We start from the raw sequence: 14,382 nt of genomic DNA, 5'->3' as shown, positions 1-14,382 counted from the left end.
TCATTTATGCAGCTGAATATTTAGTGAGGCAAGTCAGGTTTAAGCATCCTGCATGATGGCACAACAGCAGTGGCTCGCCAGAGAACTTAACAGGCAACCTTTCGGATGCAATCCCTGAACCACTGCACTGCACTGGATTTACATTATAAACAAACACACACTTTCAATTCATATACTAAGTACATCATACTGTATTATCACTACACAGGTGATGACAGCTGAAATGTGAATGGAATTGAGTGCAATTTTGACAAATTCACATTGCGTGATCAAATTGCACTCATTCCCGAATTGCACTGAAGTGCCATCGCTTGTTAATGGCTAAAACAAGTATGCTTTCAATGCAGGAACCAATTCTTGTCTTACCAAGCTTGTTACTGGGAAGTACTGTAGTAACAGTAGGTTTTCTTGTGTCTAGTTTATCAATTTGGAATGGTGTACCTAAATCCATTAGTACTTACAGACCAACTCGAGGGCCTGTCTTGATATTGTTTGGTGATGCACCATTTATGGAGAAATTGTTACAGGTAGACTTTGGTTCAAAAGCTGTGTAAGAGGCGGCAGATAAAGGAAAACACAAACACCCCATTTAAGCTATGGATGGCTACAACGCTTTAGAAACTTTTGAAACTTTTAAAGAGACACTACACAATTTGAGCCCCTCCACACTCTTAGCTTTTTGGCTTCACTGCCTGATTTCACCCTTTTGTTATTTATGTATTTATTTGTTTATTTTTTTCTTTCTCTGACATGTCATGCCATTCTTTTTCTTGGTAAACCTCCTCTTTGCTCAATAAGAGATGTGTTGGTGTACAGCAAAAAAAAAAAAAAAAGATCAAGAAGAGACTATGCAGCCCAAAATTGAAAATTTCCCCACAGTCCAGAGTATGTTTTGCACTGTGTTAAGAATGATGAATGTATGACACCTGCAAACAAATGTGAGTGACATTTTGTGATTAAGGCACTAGTAGGGCTGAATCAGAAGGGATAACTTGTATGAGATGACAACTTTACAGAGCTCTATCTGGCAGTCTGGGAATGAAAGAATGTTGCTTTTGCCTGAGATTGATTAAGTTCATTGCTCAGCAAAGCATTACATATCATAAGACTTTTTATTGTCTGCAAAAAAGATAATTAAAAAGAAAAACTAAAATATTTGGTGTGGAAAAATCCATATAGATGAGTATAAATAATAAAAAATGTATTAAAAATATTCAATACTTTAACAGATTCTGTTTTTCTCCATGGTTTAGTTCATGCATGCAGGGATGAGCAAACATAAAACAAGTCTCAAAACCTCAACTGAATACATAGAGCTTTTATGATTTGAAATCTGACTTTTTAATAAAAAATGTTTTGTTTCATTCAGTTTCAATCTCTTATGTTGTTTTCATTCTGACTTCTTGTACTTTAAAGCTAAAAGGAGTTAAATGTCTTACTGCAGACACAATTTACCCGAAAAGCAACTCATTGAATGCAATACATTCTCTACTTCACACTTCTTGTAACTATTAAATTCAAATAGACACTTTGTAAGATACTTTAAGATATTTTCTAAAGCACAATTTATCTAAAATAGTTATCTTGCTACATACACCAGAAATGTGTAGTTCTCAGGTGAATAGAATACGTGGGAAATTTTTTCCTGAGAATGTCAGTGTTACTGATTTTTTAAAAAGTGTACAAAATGTTTAATTTACAAAAATCCAGTTACGGTTGTGTTCAGCTGTCTTTTCAGGACATTTTTCGGTTCAAAAGAAGCTGTGAATTGCCTCGAACCAATGACCTTCTCATAAATGCCACTCAGTGTTAATCTGGAAGCCCTCCTCTCCAGGGACATTCATATCTCAGAATTTCTATAGATACTGTAGCTAACAAATTAAAACTAAGTAACAAAATAGTTTGTTAAATTAATGCCTGGCTAGCGAGCAAAACATTAATATAACTTTGGATACATTATGTTACATTTCTTGGAAACTTTTAAGTGATCTCTCTCATTAGCAGTAATTGATAGACAATACTAAGAAATCATAATTAGTGAGGTAGGTTAAGTAGGAGGATACTACACATAGTTTGAGCTCTCTGTCTGAAACATCTGAAGACACAGTTCATCCATATTCACCTGAACAGCTGAAACATGACCACTTAAAGAGCAATTTCTTATGTTTTAAACTTTAAACAAAAAGCTAATTGTTTCATGCACAATCAGACCTGGTGCCATGTAAAAGAAAACACTGAAGCTATTATTAACCCAAGTTCATTTTCATGTCAATTAATTGGCCTGAAGGGAGGCATTTCAATTCCTTACTGTATCCCATACAGCAATAACATCTTAAAAGTATGCTAATATTGGTATTGTTATAGCAATAAAAAGTTGGAATGAATACATAAAAATGTATAGCCATGTATGACTTCATTTTCCAATCAGAAGTTCTTGAGCAATAATAGAGGGATGGCAAAATGTCAAAAATGAGCTTTAATCAATGTTAACTGTGGCTACAGATTTCTGGATGAACACTAACAGCTAGAGTCAAGACCATATTGTGTGAATGGAGGAGACAGATCAGGGGTTTGAATGATAATGATAATGAGCAGGATACGTATGGCATCCTCCATTCCTTTCAAGGATCATACAGCGATTTGCATTAAAGGGAGTACCCTTCACATCAGAATTGTGTAGAATCGTGTCCCCAGCGGAGTGAAGAATGGCAGCAATTTTACCTGAGACTCCTCACATAAAGTAGTTATTGAGGTGCAGAGGTAAGAATTTATTTTTACTGTTAAACTGGGGATTAATTTATACGGCCAGATAGAAAAGGTCAGACTGGGAATTTGTCCAGTACACTGGGGAACACCATTTCTCTTTGACAATAAGTACCATGACAGTTTTAATGAAAACTGTCAGGACCTCTGTTTAACATCTCATCTGATAGACAGCAGCTCCTACCGAACAGTCACTGTACTGAGGCTTTGGTTTTTATGCGTTTAAAAAGGAACACAATGGCTCACCAGCATCAGCTCCAGCAGCAACATGATTTTCCTGTCCAATAGTAGCCAAGCGCTCCCAAGTGGTTACCAGAGCTAGCCCCACTTAGCTTCAAGTGTTCAGCAAGTGAAGATTAAAAGTCGGTAAAAGGCTATGGTCAGACCATTATGGATTGAAATCTTGGAATGTTCTGATTTCCTCATGTATGAGTGTGTTTACTGAGACAAGACTGTATTAGCATTGTATTAAGCTTTGCGTTATAGGATAAGATAGAGATTTACATACCAACACCTGGGGACAATTTTTGATGAAAAAGTTACATTTCATGAAAACACGGACTACATCTGTTAGAAGCAGCACACAGCAAATTTTCCTACTCAGAAAACTAAAGTTTACAAGGTTAAGAACTACACTCTGTCAATGGTGTAAAGATCATTTATTAAGACTGTTCTCATCTTCAGTGTGGTCTCCTGGCATGGTAACATCTCAAAGAAAGAATGAAACTGCCACAAGTTGGTAAACAGGCCAGTACAATAGTTGGTACTAAACAACTGCAACTACAAACTGTATACACAATCAATTAATGCAAAATATTTTCATTGACACTCCTTATCCATTGCACTCATAATTTCCGATGTTGCCATTATGATCGCAGACCCAAAGTCTCACTTGCTCACAAAATCTCTTAGAAACAAATCATTCATCCCCTCTGCAATATTAATCTTAAATAAGGTTATGATTTTGAAAGAAAGGTAAACTGCAACAAGGAATAACTGCTTGACTGAAGGTTGTGATGTATGCTGTGTGTTAGTGCATGCTTTCATGTGTTTGTTTGTCTGTCTTTATACTGTGAGCCATGATGAAAAATTTCCATTTCATGAATGTACAATGACAAAAAAAGGTTTTTTTTTTGTTTTTTTTTTCTATTCTAATCTATAATAGCTCCAGGGTACTACCAAAAAGGAAGAAACATGAGCATTGCTGATGTGAATGAGAGGTAGTACTATGGACTTGTGGCTAGTTTCTCAAAACTGTTACACTGGTTCGCTAATACACCAGTCATAATAATACATTTAAACCAATAGCTTATACATGTCAATGTCTCTGCATCAGTATAGCTTTAAATTTCACCTGAATAATTTCTGTTTTTACTTACACTGATCGGGGCATTATTCAAAATGATGTGTTCCTTTGTCAGCATATTCAAAAAAGAAAAGAAAGTAAAATGGAGGAAACAACTTGGAAGATGTCCTCATTAAAAGGAGTGTGAATCTATTTTTTCTTTAACCTACATTTTTAATTGGTTTCATGCACCCCTAAACAAAGATTATATTGGCTTATCCCTTGTTTCAGACTACTTTTATTCAGTGAAAATTAGTAAAGGAACAATTTTGTTTTGAATTTTGTTCTCTGTTAACCAGTTTGTAAGTTGAAGTGAACCATAGTGGTCATCATGTATTTAACTACAATGCTACAATGTATACTAGTAGAGCTTACTATTGATGTCAGCTTTTAAGTGCTTTGTCAGTAGCAAGTATTATTCAGTCAGCTTCACTAGCTATTTAGAGTCTAACACACAATTTTGATTGTGTGTTATTAGCTTATAATTATGGCAGTAGGAATAAAAAAAATCTCTACTGATGTAATTGTATGGCTATTATGTTGGATCAGTTATTTCTGAATAATAAGGCTAAAAATTCCCAGTTCTCGCAATGTTATCCCTTCATTTAATTACTTTTTATAGAAAATGACAATAAATGAATAAAAACGTGCCTGAAAACAGTTTATCTTGCCATCAGCTTATTTAAGGCCTCACTACACAATAATGTATATTACAGATATGTTTTCTTATTTATTTTCAGTTTGTTTAACTTCTCATGGGAAACATGCACCCAATACACAAGAACACATTTTTCAGATGACAGAAATAAATAAACAAGGTTGATACTGTGGGTAACCTTCGTCCTCTCATGGCTGTTTCTGGATCAGTCAGCTGTTTCTTGATGTGAAGTGGCATCAGCTAGGGGCCTAATTAAAATCAAAATTGCTGGGTAAATTAAGAATTATTTCTTGAGTGTGTTTTAAATTTTAAATGATATGTGCCCTGATATTGTGTATATGCACTATATACATATTTGGTCTGTATATATTACAAATTGCTTCTAGAATCTGGACTGTACTTTTCATTAAACAAGGAAACCTAACCCTAACCCACATATATTTTGAATCATGCATTTCATTTCGTGGAAGAAACCATGTTGGACCTGCATTTCCAGATCATTGTCACTGATTTGTGTCACTGATCTGACAAGCCTTCAGTGAGGACTTTGGGACAACTCTACAATCATCTATTCAATTAAACCTAGTGTTACAGTGAATCTTTGTTTGTTTTGGCCATTTTATTAGCACTTTTTAACTCTTTCTTTGTAACTATCTTTACCTCTTCTCCTTCATTTGATGCCTTCTACTTGCATGTGAGAACACAGCTTCATATTGGAAAAAATATATTTGCATATGCTAGTGTGGCAGAGCTGCAGTTAGTAGCTTGTGAGAGCCCTGCGTAAAAGCTTTAGGTAACGGGTAGCAGGTAGCTGAGCAGTTGCAGCGGTTACGTCACTCCCTGAGACCTGGTTAACTAGCATTGTTGCTGACAGGTTAGGGGCAATTTGCCTTTAGCTCAACAGGCAATGATGCTGGCCATAAGGGGTTGGCAGTGAGCAGTGAGAACCCAGGTTTGAAACTCGCTCACCCGCTGACGCACGTACACCCCTTACATTGGTGCCGTGACCCGGATCACTGGCTAAAGCACAGCTTGGCCGCCAGTGGTCGCTGAGGAGTCAGAGGAGGTCAAAGAGGGGTGAGTGTGGCAGAGCTGAAATGTGTAGCTCATGTGAGCCCGCCGTAAAAGCTTTAGGTAGCGGGTAGCAGGTAGCCGAGCGATTGTAGCGGTTATGTCACTCCCTGACACCTGGTTAATTGGCGTTGCCGACAGGCTAGGGGCAATTTGCCTTTAGCTCAACTGGAAACGTCGCTGGTCGTAAGGGGTTGGCAGTGAGCAGTGAGAACCCCAGTTTGAAACTTTCTTGCTCGCTGACCCACACCCGTTACACCTTTAACAGTTGTAAAATACTAATAGCACAGTAACAAAGCGTACCAACATATGGATTACAGTACATATCTCTTTTGATGGCACTGAGATTCCACAAATCTCTTTAACAGACCCTTGATGTGCCAGGAAATTGCTTTGAAAGTAAATTATGGCATTTTTTTGACATAGGCTTCTGGTGTATGCCTGAATCAAACAATATCGGCTGTCAGTTTCTGATAAAGAGTAGCATAAAAAGAGACTGTAAATAAAATCTTGCCAGTCTTGTGAATGTGTAACCCTTAACCTGTGCCATGCACAGTGTAACTTTATGTCAGACCACAACATGCTGCCATTCATTCAATGTACATCATAATGTTGATGCTGGCACACGCTAACATAGCTATGGTACTGTACCTTTTCAGCAGAAAACAAGAATTGGAGCTCAACAATGCAGCAACGAATTTGACGATTCCCCACCTCTGCTGTCATGCAACTTGATAATCATGTCAGATAATGACTACTATTTTGATGAGATGATTCATTCTAAGTCATTTCAGACAGAGGGTAGTCCTTGGAGAGAAGCTATCAGGACAGCAACTTTTAACTGGATTCCAATTAGGGCCTGGAGATTCTGGGATTTGTCCTTCACGACATGAAACTTGTAATGTTATAATACGATTATCCAATCAGAGACTTTCAGATAATTTAATGCATCTCCGTGGCTAATTGGGGCTTTATGCCATAATCATTTATTGTAGCATTACGTACCGAGGAAAAAGCAGAAAGTGGTTTCATGCAAGTTGACTTTTGAATTAACATAAATGTAGTCTCAAGAGGATATTCGGCTGGACATGCAAGCTTCCATATGCTAAATTTAATTCTATTTACACAGGGCTTTGGAAGTGGGTTTTAAAGTCTAATTGGGTCTAAGCCTTGACAGATTTAGCACCGTGGGAGACAGAGGGCAATGGTGATACTTATTCCAAATAAATCTCCATCAGTTGTCTACTACACTGATGTATTCAGGCACCCTGAATATGCAGCTTCGTTCAAAAAATGTTTTGCAGGCATACTGAAAACAGGCAACAGATACACATATACATACACACATGCACACACACATTTACACATTTACAGCATTTACACAAAGTAAGGCGATCCAAACAATCCCATCTACTTGCAAGTCAAAAGTCCCAGAAGACAAGGTGTGATCTTGCTTTGAATTAATTATGGCAATTATGCTGAACATGTTACTGTTCACTGTGTACCCATTTAGCACTTGCTTTTTTGATTATGATATAGAATTGGAATTATTTAAAGACAGTATTAAATGTGTTGTGTGTGTGTGTGCGTGCCTGGGTGTTACTGTGTATCTGTGTGTGTGTGTGTGTGTGTGTGTGTGTGTGTGTGTGTGTGTGTGTGTATTTGACATGTATGTGTGCTGGTAGATCTCTTGAGCGGCAGGTGCACTGCTCCTGTCCAAAAGCTTGGTTCTATAAAGCTGAAATTTGAAATGACACAGCACCATTCTACAACACTTCTTTATAGGTTTCTATTGGACACCCAGCCAACAGAGCACTGCGAGCAATGATGTGAGGGCACAAGCTGGCTTTCTTGTAAGATTTTTATTTATTTATTATTTTTTTTTCTTTTTGTGTTGTGTACTGCCCTCTATAGGTAACCCTCTCGTCTCACTCCTAGTGTCATTTTTATGTCACTAGATTCTAAATGATGCCAGTTAACTGCTTTAATCAAAACGGCCTTCTTTTTACGGAAGGATGTGAAGCACAATTCACTAAAATTAAGCGAGAGCACTGTTCTTGACAAAGATATGTTTTTTTTTTGTTTTGTTTTGTCTGTATGCAGCTAATTTTCACCTGCTGACGGAAGGAGTTACTGTTAGAGGAATTGGAAGTTTCACAAGTTAAAACATGACTTCATAAATTACATTGAACGATGTCATACGTATGTGGCAATATTTCATATGTTTGAAAACGAACATTTTTAAAATGCTTGAATTGGCAAAGAAGCTATTAGTTCGGTCAACACTGAACTTGAGAGGAAAAATAGAGCTTAGGCAGATCTGTGTACAAGGCGATACAAGCCAAGCCATACCACTTAGGTGATACTGGGGGCGCATACTTTCCTCCACCGTTTCGCCGTTCTGTTTTGAGAAAAGGAAGACAGACACAGTTTAGGTGCATGTTTTTATTCTGTGTGATTTCATGTTTAAAGGTATATAACCGTACAAATATTCCTAGTTATTTGTCCCATGGAAGGGTGATATTCTCAAAGAAACACTGTAATGTGCATCGTCGGATTGACCGTCAGCGTTACCAGCGTGAATGAGGCAGTTTGTGCAATTGGATGCTTGGTATACAGCGCTGAAAACCTCCTTCTATGAGGATCTTACAGTCGGACGAACGAAGCCTAAAAAAACTGAATAATTCTTAACAGACGGAGATAAAGCGCAATGGGTGCAATGTTTTGGCATTCGGGAAGTCAAACTGGGTAAGATATCTGAATTTCATCCTAAGTGCACACTATTCCATTTTATTTTGCATTGCTGAGATAATGATATTCTGTCTATGGTTCTGAAATGTATCCGGTCACACATTGGTTGCGGGTAGTTGGTGTATAAAAATGAAGATAGATATCCATCCATGTTTAACAATTTAAATACATGTACATTTTGTTTAGGTATAGGAAGAAAAAAGAAAGTTATGTGTGTTTGGTTGTCATCTGCACGGACGCCTTGAATGCTGACATAATTAACTGTTTTTCAAGCAATGCTTGTCACCAATTCCCAACAAAGCAGGAGCAGCAGAATTAAGGATTCATGCTATTATTGCCTCTAAAAGGAAACTGGGACACGGATAGCTGACAAAATGTTGCAGCAGTTTAGTTAGAATTGCCAGACAACTGAGTTTGCATGTACTTGAGAAGAGAAAGCAATGAAAAAAGTCAATGCGGGATTTTTCTAAGATCCGATGGTGATAAGATTTGCGGTGAGAATTATTCCTTCGTCCCTGCTTTAAGCTGCGCATTATGAATCATAGGGACAACACTGAAAGAGACATTTTTGCTACCGTATGTGTGAGAGAGAAAGGGGGAGACAGAGAAAGAGAGAGAGAAAGAGAGAGAGGGAAAGCAAGAGAGAGAGAGAGAGAGAGATTTGTGTGTGAATCAAGATTCTTTAACATAAACCGGATATGGTACACAGAAAAAAGGCTTAAAATAGCGTTATTTTCCCCCCATCAAGATGAAATTTGGTTATTAAATCAATGACGTAGCTCATTCGTTTATGCTTTTAATCAACTCGGATCTTTTTTTTCGCCTGAAGGATGTGGGGCTATGACTGTTGCCGCCGTTACAATCAGCATTTCTTTAGCTGGCAAGATTGGCGATGAACATATTACATGGCAAATACCTAAATTTACGACTATCTAATAGACCGGGTTTACAGTATTTTGGAAGAAACCGATTGACACCGAAGAATTGCCATACTAATTACAAGTCGTCGGATATGCAGGGTGAGTGACAATACATTTCAAATGCGCGGTAGTATGAAAGAATGCACTTCTCCAATATGTGGAAATCGCATGGTGAATTCGATATATTTATTCTGAGCGTTCCTGCTGGAGAACAATGTTGCTTTCATGAAAGGCGTAAATGTTCTTTTAAGGGTGAGACGCCCAGTTCCACATATCCGTGCTCTAATACGCGCGAATCCTCCTGCGTTATTTTTTTTTTTAATTATTCAGATAAACGCATACATGCGAATAAACACGTCCGTGCGTTTTTCCCTTTTTGAACGTGAAATGCAGTATATCATGTATATGGTGATATCATACTTCGTGTCTCACGCGAGACAGTGTTCAATGGAAGATTGTACAGAGATAAAATATGTGGGCTATTTCAACAATTCACCTTGGTCATGAACGTTACATTTTCAGGGAAACATTTTTATATGTAGTTATTTATATGTAACTCTGTATTTCATTGTGCCTTTATGTGTAAAATATGTGGAGAATGTTTGGTTCTACATGTTATTTTTCTTTAGTTTGTAGATACTGCATGTTCATTTGTACTTTGGGTGTTAATAATATAAATAATAATAATAATAAAAAAAAAATGAAGTGACCAGTATGGTCTTCAGATACCAACTTTCTGTTTTGTGATAAGGATGTATATCATGATAAGGACTGCTAAACAGAGCAAGATTTTCTTTGGGCTGGTTAAGCAAGATTGTGAAAGGGTACTTTGAATCAAACATTTAAAACTGATTACAGATTTTTTTTTTGTCCTTTCTTCAGAAAAGGGGAGCAAATACCAGCACATTAGTGGCGCTATTGCATAGAATTAGTCGACCAGATTGTTTCAGTTATATACAATCTTGTTTGAAAAATCACAAAACTCTTTACATTTTAAAATGTTTAACAATTGCTGTTTCATATTCAATGCAGTGATTTATGTAATACTGAACTGTGTTCATTAAACAGAGAATACCTGCATTTTTCTTTCTCTAGATGACATCACGTACTGCAGCTGCACAACACTGAACTGGGCCAGCCTTTTCTGTGAAAATGCATATCTGGATATTGAACATAATCGTGTTGGTTGGCACATCTCTAAGCTTCATAGAGATGTATGAAAATTATGGAGAGATTTGCAGAAATCTGTGCACCTGTGAGGAAAAAGATGGCATACTGACTGTGAGTTGTGAGAACAGAGGAATCGTGCGACTCTCAGAAATTAGCCCTGTGCATTTTGCAATGTACCATCTATTGCTGACCGGAAACCTTTTGAAAAAACTCGCTTCCAACGACTTCATCAATTACGCTGGTGTTACAATTTTGCATTTAGGTAACAATGACATCTCAGAGATTGAAACAGGAGCGTTTAATGGACTTCAGGGATTAAAGAGGCTGCATCTGAACAACAACAAAATTGATGTCTTGAGGGACGATACTTTTGTTGGCCTGGAAAGTCTGGAATATCTACAGATTGATTACAATTACATCACCAACATAGAGCCTAATGCCTTGAGCAAGCTGCATCACCTGGAAGTACTGATTTTGAACGACAACTTGTTGTCAGCTCTGCCCACCAACATTTTCCGATACGTCCCTTTGACTCACCTTGACCTGAGAGGGAACAGGTTAAAAATGTTCCCTTACATCGGCCTGTTGGAACACATGGACAAAGTCGTGGAATTACAGCTGGAGGAGAATCCGTGGAATTGTTCCTGTGAGCTTATTGCCCTCAAGGCATGGCTGGAGAGTATCTCCTACACTGCCTTAGTGGGCGAGGTGGTTTGTGAGACCCCATTCCGTCTGCACGGGAGGGATTTGGATGAGGTCTCCAAACAAGAACTGTGCCCCAGAAGGGCCATCTCTGAATATGAGATGAGGCCGCAGCCGCCTCTTAGCACGACGGGATATTTCCAGACGACCCCAGCAGCTGTGACAGCCTCCGCCACCTCATCCGCAGTCTTACGGTCCTCTTCAAGGCCCACCAAGGGCACCCGCCAATCAAGCAAATCTAGGTCCAAACCCACCTCCCGCATCCCCTCCAACAACCCGTACAACTACGGTCCGATCATTGCGTATCAGACCAAATCTCCTGTGCCTTTGGATTGCCCCACTGCCTGCACTTGCAATTTGCAAATTTCAGACCTTGGCCTGAACGTGAACTGCCAGGAGCGAAAGATCGAGAGCATCGCTGATTTAAAGCCCAAACCGTACAATCCCAAAAAGATGTATCTCACAGGGAACTACATCCCAGTGGTACGCCGGTCCGATTTTGTAGAGGCCACTGGTTTGGATCTGCTTCACCTCGGGAACAATCGGATAGCTCTGATTCATGACAGAGCCTTTGGGGATTTAACAAACTTGCGTAGGCTTTACCTGAATGGCAATCTAATTGATCGTCTAACAGCAGATATGTTTTATGGGCTGCAAAGTTTGCAGTACCTGTATTTAGAATACAATGTGATCAGAGAAATTTTGCCAGGCACCTTTCGCTTTGTGCCCAATCTCCAGTTGCTTTTCCTCAATAACAACCTTCTGAAAACCTTACCCGGGGGCATATTTACTGGTATGACTCTTGCCAGGCTTAATCTCCGCAGTAACCATTTTCAGAATCTGCCCGTGAGCGGCGTCTTAGATCAGCTGAAATCGCTGGTGCAGATAGATCTGCATGAGAACCCGTGGGATTGCTCCTGTGATGTGGTGGGCATGAAGATCTGGCTGGAGCAGCTCAACACTGGCACTGTGGTGAACGACGTGATATGTGGCTCTCCAAAGAGGCTGTCTGGGGAGGATATGCGGTCCATTAAATCGGATCTCTTGTGTCCGGATTACTCTGATGTGATTGTGTCGACGATGCCTCCTTCAGAAGAGCCTTTCCCAGGCAGCGTCACGACTGTAGAAACTTCCCTGAAATATAACACACCTTCCAGCACAGTTCCCCTGTCAGTTCTGATCCTTAGTCTGCTATTGGTGTTTATAATGTCCGTTTTTATTGCTGCGGGGCTATTTGTGGTAGTAATGAAGAGACGCAAAAAGTCTCAAAACGACAGGAGCAGTACGAACAACTCTGATGTCAGCTCTTTCAATCTGCAGTACAGTCTTTATAGCAACAGATCAGTTCCAAAAGTCAAAACCCCAGCTGGGCATGTTTACGAGTACATCCCACACCCCTTGGGCCACATGTGCAAGAACCCCATCTACAGATCTAGAGAGGGCAATGCGGTTGAGGATTATAGGGACCTGCATGAGTTAAAGGTGACATACAGGAACAACATGGATGAAGAAAGGGACAGCAATTTGCGAAGTCCAAGCTACAGTGTCAGTACCATAGAACCTCGGGACGATCCATCTCCTGTACAAGACGCTGAACATTTCTTCAGAGGCATTCTTGAACCTGACAAGCAGTCACCTTCTGGAAACAGTTATGAGTACAAGTATGGTGGCCCTGCTTCGTATACCTACACTCCAAACTTTGATGTCAGGCGTCAGTTTTTGCATCCAGAGAGCATACGAGAGACAATGCTTTATGGCACAGCACCCAGTACTGTTTATGTTGAACCCAACAGAAATGAATACTTGGAACTAAAAGCTAAACTTCAAGCAGAGCCGGACTACCTCGAAGTTCTTGAGAAACAGACGACATTCAGCCAGTTTTAAACATGTTTGACTGTGTGTGTGTCTATATATATATATATTACACACGAAAAACATTTTTGTACAAAACAATATCAAAAGCATTAATGCATTAAGTATTGTTGAAAGGAAAAAAAAAATATTATAGCAGAAACTATTGTTTAAAGCTGGGGAAGCCTTGACACAAAATAACGGTCCTTAAAGAACAATAACTGGGGTGTGCTGGGCTGTATTACTCTTATTTTTAAAACTTCATTGCATTACAGAAATGCAATGCACTCTGAACTAAACTGGATGAATATAAGGGTTGTGATCTATTACTGGTGATGCAAAGTATATTTTTTTATGTTGAAGATACACATTAAAGTAGATGTACAGGTAATTTTACCCAAATACATTTTAAGGAATATAACCATGCATATATTGTGAATCACTAATGTTTATAATTCACCTGCTGATTAAAGCACTGTATAACAGTGCATTATTGTAGACAGGACACTGTTCTACTCTGGTCTGTAAGTATCTGTTAATTGGTATGCTCTCCTGAACTCTGCCATGTACTTTCAAACTTTTGATTCTTCACGCATATTACCTGGAGTCATGTTTCATAATCCTCTGTAAAGCTTATGTTTGTACTTCCAGATCATTTACTGTAGCTCGCATAGTCAAAGTGGCTTTATTTAAAGTTGGCACACTCCAAAGTCATAAACCGGACTTTGCGTCATATGAAGAAAAGTGTCTTTGTGGGCTTTCTGCACTTTTTTTTGAAAATGGAGGCCTGTGAGTCTTCAAAGTTTCTCTGGAAAAGAAGAAAATAACTAGAATAATTATTATATATTAAAAATGAATATATGTATTCATTCTTAATATGTATTTTTAATATGTATTTAAAGTTCATAAATGACTGAAGTAATAATTATGTTGTGTACAGTATTACTGATATTTCAATGTAACAACGTTGACTTTATTTTTTTTCTACAGGTATTCACAAATATCTTTCCCTATTTGTTTTGATTGCTTTGCACTTATTGCACTATATTGACCAAAATATGTTCATGTAAACAATAAATATGATGTCAGGTTCCTGTATATACATATGTTCAGAAATAATAAGACTTTTGTTGCAGATAAAACCCTTTCTC

The 14,382-nt window shown here is 38.4% G+C and overlaps 1 protein-coding gene across 2 annotated transcripts; it reads left to right on the top strand.

Annotated features, from left to right (window-relative positions):
• Positions 1 to 8,394: 8,394 nt before the first annotated feature.
• Positions 8,395 to 13,521, top strand: LOC118785726 (SLIT and NTRK-like protein 5). Of its 2 annotated transcripts, none has more exons than XM_036540625.1 (2): positions 8,395 to 8,585; positions 10,604 to 13,521. In XM_036540625.1, the coding sequence occupies exon 2, from the start codon at positions 10,661 to 10,663 to the stop codon at positions 13,262 to 13,264; it is 2,604 nt and encodes an 867-aa protein (XP_036396518.1). In that variant the 5' UTR covers positions 8,395 to 8,585; positions 10,604 to 10,660; the 3' UTR covers positions 13,265 to 13,521. The 2 variants fall into 2 exon arrangements, with proteins under 2 accessions (XP_036396518.1, XP_036396519.1); XM_036540626.1 differs by lacking the exon at positions 8,395 to 8,585 and adding an exon at positions 9,399 to 9,607.
• Positions 13,522 to 14,382: the final 861 nt, after the last annotated feature.

The sequence above is a fragment of the Megalops cyprinoides genome, chromosome 11, assembly GCF_013368585.1.
Source record: "Megalops cyprinoides isolate fMegCyp1 chromosome 11, fMegCyp1.pri, whole genome shotgun sequence".
Classification (NCBI taxonomy): Eukaryota; Metazoa; Chordata; class Actinopteri; order Elopiformes; family Megalopidae; genus Megalops; species Megalops cyprinoides.
The sequence above is the reverse complement of the archived record's forward strand: the minus strand, read 5'-3'. Positions and strand labels throughout refer to the sequence as shown.